The sequence below is a fragment of the Pistacia vera genome, unplaced genomic scaffold (genome assembly GCF_008641045.1).
Source record: "Pistacia vera cultivar Batoury unplaced genomic scaffold, PisVer_v2 Contig228, whole genome shotgun sequence".
Classification (NCBI taxonomy): domain Eukaryota; kingdom Viridiplantae; phylum Streptophyta; class Magnoliopsida; order Sapindales; family Anacardiaceae; genus Pistacia; species Pistacia vera.
The window spans coordinates 45,571-53,270 of record NW_022196033.1 but is presented as its reverse complement, the minus strand read 5'-3'; the positions used below and the strand labels follow the sequence as shown (position 1 = coordinate 53,270).

The window sequence follows — 7,700 nt, the reverse complement described above, 5'->3', positions numbered from 1 at the left end:
TCAAGACTCAAATAGTTGCTTCACATTATAGGTCCAGTACATTGGTACTCCACTCCATATTAGCTCTGCAATCTGAAGATTTGCCTTCTGAGATGTATGGCCGCCATCAAAGAACAGATAGTCACTTGGATTACTGCATAACTTGTATGAACCTCCTCCACAGTTCAGTCCATTATATGGTCCACTGCCACAACATGCAATTTTCCCTTCCTTGACCCTTCAAAACATAATCAGCACAGAAAATTGAAGTTCATTAAGTTCAAACTAGACAGTAGACATAAACATATATATTTTTTGACTGTATATAACTTAATATTACCATATTTTGTAGGGTTATTAATTCGGTAAAGGAGATTAAAGAAGTAGTCCATGATCGAATATTTGAACCAGATAATTCTTTGGCCTTGCTGAGCTGATTAGATAAAGCTTTGTTGTTTTGATTTGCATGCGTTAGGAAATTTTCAACACAAGAGCCATTTGTACAGTGTGCACTGCTTTTATAACGGGCAAGCAACCTAACGGTCCCAACACTCTGGATCGCAAATTTCCTTCCTCCCATATTATATATTTCCTGCAAATCATACAACAAGTTTCAGTACAACTATACGTGGGAAATACAGCCTTCCCCGACGCAAGAACTCATCGGAATAGACCTAAAATGGCGTCAGAATATTGTTACCTTGAAGCCATTTGTTAAATTGGCTACCACCATGCGCATGTATATCTCTTTCAGAATGAGTGGCATCAGCGTTGCTGGAGTCATACCGAAAGTAATCGTTGCCTCCGAAGCTGAATAAGTACACGAACTACCTAAAATCTTTGTGGCTTCTGGCGCTCCTACTTTCTTTGATATTAATTTTGCAACGTTCTTGAAATAGCCAACTGTTGTTTAAGATTCAGCTGAAACCAACGGAAATATTAAGATGTATTATAAAAATTTTTATATAAATGGTGCAGAAATGGACCCTATAGTACGGGAACTTATTTGAAGTTGACCTATTGATGATTAAGACATCTCCTAAATTTGTTGCCGACAGTCTATGGAACCAGTGAGAGAGAAATAAAAACTTGAGCCCACTTCAATGAATTAACCATCAGAAACTTAGCTGGAAAGGTGGCTAAAAAATTCAAAAAACAACAGTTTCTAACTTACTTTGTTGATATTTTTCTCTAAAAAAGGAGAAATAAAAACATACCACTCCATATTTGACGTCTAGACCACCACCTGCGGCAGAAGCAAGTTAGCTCCATTGGTTAAATCTGCTCCTGGTTGCAGTATGAGGAACCACTGAAAGGTTTGCAAATTGGGCTGAAAATTCAAGGAGTGAAATACATTCATCAACATCTTTAACTTAATTAATAGTTTAACTACAAAGAAATAATTGACAAAGATCTTACCGATGTAATCAGGAACTATAAGGCCATCTGAAAATCTGCCGGTGGATTTGTTGTTCATGTCATTCCATAAGGATACCATGTTGTGCGGGTTTCGCTGAATTTTTTATGTACTGGTTGTTGCCTGGATCGAAGAGTGAGTCTCCAAACAAACAGTAGTTTCTTCGACTGACTGCATAGCACCCAACTGAACTGAACGATTGCACACAAGATTATGGCATAAAGAAGGTTAATGCTTGTCCTCGCCTGTGAGTTTTGCAATATTGTTGCTTTCTCTCACTGCCTATTTATAAAGGAACACCGTGAAGTATAGTGGTTTACATGTGTGGAAGAAGTGTGCGAGACATAATATATAATATTTATCATCTTTTTATGAATTTTATTCAATTTCACATGGTGTTTTGTCTTTGAACATTGGTCCCCACGCATTCTGCAAAGATCTCTTTCAATTTTCGACTGGGGATGGGGTACTTGTATTATATTTCTACAGCAATGAGCTGTGAGAGAATTATGCGATGTTTATCACTTATATTTGATTAACTTTTATAATTCATCAATTAATTAACACCTAAACATCGTATCTTCAAAGCCCGAGACGACATTTCTTCTACCATGAAGTCATATTCATCGTCCCATTATATATAAAAAATTAAACTTTATAATTCCCACCCAAGGTTTGCTGATTACTTATCTTCCACTCATAAACTTTGGGGGGAAAAAAAAAAAAAAAAAAAACAATTTCCCACCCATCGTCAATCTCTGACATGGATTTTGTTACCTGACAGGGGTAAATATCGAAAAGATTATAATACCTTTACTATTTGACTTTATAATTTTTTATGAAATGAATACATTTTTCCACCCAAACTTTATTAAATATATTTTTCACCCCTAGTTTGGTTTATATTATTTTAGGTTTAATTTTTTTTAAAAATTAAATAAAGTCAGTTACTGAATAAAAAAAAAAATTATAAAAAATTGAAAAAAATGAAAATAAAATAAGTTGGCCTGAATCATACTTGGCCAAGTGCGATTCCTACCAATTTTTTTTTTTTCCAGTTTTTCAAATTTTCTTAATTTTTTATTTTTCGATTTTTCTTACAATTTTTCATTTTTTTTGGAAATTATATTTGTTTAATAATTTTATAAATTTTAATGAAATATTGTTTTGTAATTATAGAAATTGAAGATAAAGGATTAAATGTTAATTCTAAATGGGTGAAGGTAATAGTATGTGTTTGTAATTTAGCGGTGTCAGTAACACTGGCTCTATAATATATATCTGAGAAATGACAAAAATGCCCTTGTTAATAAACGTTTGAATTTAACGATAGGTAGGATTTTTTTTTTTTCAAAGTTTATGGTGGGAACGGTAATTGAGGAAAGCTTGGGGTGGGAAAATGCATTCACTCAAAAAGTACTACATCTATTGTGAAAGATAAAGCAAACCAAAAAGAATGATAATTTATTCACTGTCTATCAAGATGGATACATAATAAAATCGAATCCAGATGGGTACATACTATATAAAAGAATGGAATCAAGGAAACTCAAATAGTTCTTCACTTTATAAGGTCCAGTAACAGCTGGTTCTCCACTCCATATGTAGCTCTGCTAGTTGGCGATTTGTGTTCTGAGTCGTATGGCCACCGTCAAAGAACACTAATCACTTGATTCTTGCATAAATATATGAACCTTGTCCACAATTTCGTCCATTGTATAGCCCACTGCCGCAACATGCCACTTTCCCTTCCTTGAAACCTTCGAAACATAAACACAAAGGATTAGAAATACATAAATTCATCACATATATTATTATCGTTTAAACATATGTTAGGGCGCCTGAGCCCATTTCTCTCCTTTAAACAGATGGACACGTATGATCTGGTCTTTTTTTGACCTCTTCTAGGAGTATGGTCCTAGTTTTATTATAGTTTCTCTTCTTTTATGAAATTTACTTTTTCCAAAAAAAAAAAAAAATGTTAGTTTAAACTACTTACCATATTTTGTAGCATTGTTTATTCATCCCACCGAGTGTAGTAGTATTTCATGATCGAGTATTTAAATCCCGGTAATTCCTTTGCCTTCTTGTTAAGTTTATTAGCTAGAGCTTGGTTGTGTAGTTTTGGGTGTGTTAAGAATTTTAAACACAAGTACCATTCAATTCAGGGTGATTTGCTTTGTGGATGGCAAGCAACCTAATGGTCCACCATTCTGGATCGCAAATTTCCTTCCTCCCAGTGCATATATTTCCTTGAACCCATTTGTTAAGTTGGCTACCACCGCCTGCATGAATGCTACTCTTTCAATTTATTGGAACTGGATACTGCATGTTATACCTAAAGTAATCGTGCCTCCCATGCTGAATAAGTAACCGAAGCTCGTTAAAATGTTCTTGGCTTCTTGCTCACCTTTCTTTTCTACTAATAAAGTTACCACCTTCTTGAAATTCTCCAATTGTTTTCAGATTCATCTGAAAAGTAGAGACCACATTTTAGATGTATTACAAAAACATATTAGTTTAGTTAATATTATATTGACTCGATATTCATAAATTGACAACCCCCATAAGGAATTTAATTCAAGTTGACATCATATTGATGATGTTACCTCCTTTAATTTCTGACCATATATAATAATGGAAAAGTCTACCACCCATTACTTTCTCCTAGTACACCAATCCACAGAAGCAAAGTTAGCACCTTTTTAAATCACTCCTGGTTGCATGTATGGTGGATCCACTGAAAGGTTTCTAAATAGGGCTGCAAAAAATAAACTACGTTGATCAACGTCTCAATTTTGGAATTAATTAACCCGAGAAATGACAATGCAAGAGTTTCTTATCTTACCAATAAATCAGAACCAGAAGGCCATCCATATTCTGCCTGTGGATTTGTTGTTCATAGTCATACCATAAGGAAAATACGTTCCTGTGCTTTCCATTGAACTATTGAGGTACTGATTGTTGCCAGGATCAAAGAGCGAGTCTCCAAACACAAACAATAGTTTCTTGGATGACTGCGCGAGCTGCATAACACCCAATGAAATTGAGAGCGGTTGCATACAAGATTAATCAACAACAAGGTTGCTTGACTTCGCCATGGAACAGAACTTAATAATAACGAGCTAGCTTCCACTTGAATGTTGTTGCTTATTGGTTTGGTCTCTCACTGGCTATTTATAATCGAATATGTTGTGAGAATTTTCTTTTAGTGGCGGAAATTTTTAACCAATAATATCTGCAGGTTGTTCATTTCACATGGAATTTTCCCAAGATTATTGGCCCCACACGCATGTTGTAAAGACGCTCCTTCTCTTTAATTTCCACACGGGGTTTTCGTCTAAATTTTGACTAAAATTTCCAAAACAACTGGGACAGGGCTTATGTTTCTTTTTGTTGAAGAAGCTTTGCTTTTAAACCATGAAACAAATTAAATAAGATTGCCCCACGATAACCTTTGTCACATGATCTAAATTAAGCAGAAATTAGATAGGATTACCCACCCATGGGTAGCTTAGTGGCAAGGGCGAACCAAGGGGATTGTACATGACTTTAATTCACAATTCCAGGTTTGATTTTCCACTGGACGTAAATATAATACCTTTTCCTATGATTTATCTGGGGGGCGTGACAATGGGTTGTTATGAGATAGTTTCTTCTTAGAAGTAGTCAAGGTGTGAGTAAGCTGGCCCGGACATCTCACTTAAAAGAAAAAAAAATCTAGATAGAATTTTGGTTCTCCAAAATTAATGAATTTTTTTTAATTTGCACTAGCTAACAAATAGAATTGCGTATTAACTGGTTTGTAGAAATTAAACTCTTTTAGCTCTCCCTATCCTTACAAATATTTATGAAATTGAGACTTTAATTTCTTTAAACTGTTTGACTTAATTATCTAACAATCAGAAGATATTGTAGTGTGTGAAAACGAATCATCTCATCAATAGTGGCTATAGGAACAACCGTGTTGTATCAGAAGACGCGATGGAAGACAAGACAAGATGCGATGGATCGACATGGAAGCACAACTGTAGATAGGGTTGATGTTGAATGTTGTGGGGTACCATAGAAAATGCTTGGAACTATGGTTTTCATCCATGGAGTCCACTGCTTTCAAATCATGGGTCCACTGCCTTCATCATGCATGATGTAGAACAGCAATAACTAAATGGGAACTTTCTCAATTTCCAGCGTCTATTTCTCACAAGTAAAATTTCGTTGATGTTGATATTTAATTGAAGGTCAAACCTACTAAACAACATTGACTAAACATTTTATATAGTATCTAATGAGTGTGTTTAAGATTCTAAGATATGTTTTAAGTTATAATAAATTAATAATATTAGATATACTTCCAAAATGTTTGTGAAATTGTTGTGTAGTGTCGCATGTACTAAAAAGTTACTGTTACAACTTCCATTTAGTTGAGGGAAAAATTGCTTGATCAATGGCATACAACCCAATGGTCATATATTTCCTGCAAGGAAAGGTGAAAAAAATAGATAATTTTCATTAAATCGCATTGTTTGATTGACCACGAGGGAACGCTACTGATCTTATACCTTGAGTGCATTAGTTAAATTGCCAATCACCATCCTTTGATACTACTTTCGTTCTGTTATTGAGTCGCATTGGGGTTTATGGTGTTGAAGTTAAAGTAATCATTCCCTCCCATGCTAATCAAGAACACAGATCTTATCAGCACATCCTTGTCCAATGCACTTACCACCTTCTTGAAATTGGCTAGTTGCTTGGGAAGGTTTATCTGAAAAGAAAATTGTATATGGAATAACTAAGCCAACTTAATTAATGTCTTCAGAAAAAATAAAATAAAAGAACCAACACGCATACCACTCCAGAATTAGCAGTGTCAAAAACACCTGATCCAGCTGAAGCAAAGTTGACTCCATCACAAGTCTGCTCCTGGTTGTAGGTATAGTGGAACCATATTCAATTTCACAAGCCGGGCTGCATCCACAATATAAATTAACAAGGATTCATTAATTAATTAGTGATTAGAATCTGAATTTTTTTTCTTCCTTTCTTCATACAGAAATTGGACAAAATACTAACACATAAATTTTACCTATCAAATCGGGAACTACGAGACCATCCGACACTCTTCCAGTGGATTGATTGTGGAAACTTATGCCATATGATATGGATAGCTCGCTTGTGCAACTCTCATGTTACTATTGAGATACTTATTATTTCCTGCATCAAACAATGAATCTCCAAAGACGAACAAAAGCTTATGCACTTGACCATAGCAAGCTCTTGGGTTAAGACTTATTGCACCTAAAATTATAGCAAAAAGGAATGAGCTTAGGCTGGCCAAGAACAAGTATCTAAATATCAACTTAGATGTGGTAGCGATCGATGTGTCGATGTGATTACATTCATAAGATGTATGTATATATATGGAATGCCTTTGAGATATAGAAAAGTAATTAACTAAATGTTGTTAAGTTCTGCTACATTTAATTTCTATTCTAAAGATCATTGCCTCGACAGAGTCTATCTAACTGCTTTGAAATTTTTGTTATAATATTCATATTGAACAGTACTTCTGTTCTATCCACAAGGGAATTCATAGCTTGTGGTTGTTGAGCCTAATTATCCGCAAAATCCAATCCGATTTCACAGGCTCATCGCATGCATCGACGCCTTCATATTGTGAGAATTCTAAAACTCCCAAATTATGTATACGTACTATTTGGTATTTTTATTAAATGATTGCGGATTTAAAGCAGCAATAGTAAAGCTAAAGAACTGCAGCTTTAATTTTGAGTTGATTTTTATCTTCCACGTTTCTCTCACGATGTCCATAATGCACACAAGCCACATTATAATATATGATAATCAAAACATAAATAGTAATTCATTCGGACAAAACTTTAGCCAGGCTATATAATACGAGAAATCTAATACTGTATGATTAGATTATAAATGCATCGGCAAGCAACAAAATATTAATGCAAAATTGAATAATGGAATGGATACCGACTGAACTGCATAATTGAAAAATTGAACTATTTATAAGCCTAAAATAAATGCGCAACATATACAGCTAGTATTCCTATTACCAACTTATGTATCTCAAACTAAGACAATGACCCATAAGGTATGGCATTTGCATCTTTAATCAGGAAGTCAAACTTTGCTTCTTAATTCACACTTTCTCTACCCAATTTGAATGCAATTGCCTTGTGAACGGCACCCCACCAAAGATATGAACACCATTAATTAGTGCCTCTATGATCTCAAATACCAATTGCACTATCGCTCTGTCCACAACTCTATA

The 7,700-nt window shown here is 34.6% G+C and overlaps 1 protein-coding gene across 1 annotated transcript; it reads right to left on the bottom strand.

Annotated features, from left to right (window-relative positions):
• Window positions 1-1,477, bottom strand: LOC116131034 (GDSL esterase/lipase 1-like). The gene is made up of 4 exons (XM_031416687.1): window positions 1,399-1,477; window positions 680-882; window positions 516-571; window positions 1-217 (listed from the first exon to the last, which is right to left on the bottom strand). Exons 1-4 carry the CDS (start codon window positions 1,475-1,477, stop codon window positions 1-3), a joined length of 555 nt encoding a protein of 184 aa, XP_031272547.1.
• Window positions 1,478-7,700: the final 6,223 nt, after the last annotated feature.

Coding starts and splice junctions, on each gene's coding strand:
- LOC116131034 (XM_031416687.1), bottom strand. CDS start 1,477: ATGGTATCCTTATGGAATGACATGAACAACAAATCCACCGGCAGATTT. Junction 883..1,398: donor TATAGTTCCTGATTACATCG/GTAAGATCTTTG, acceptor CTTAAACAACAG/TTGGCTATTTCAAGAACGTT. Junction 218..515: donor CAGAGTGTTGGGACCGTTAG/GTTGCTTGCCCG, acceptor TATGTTTTGAAG/GGTCAAGGAAGGGAAAATTG.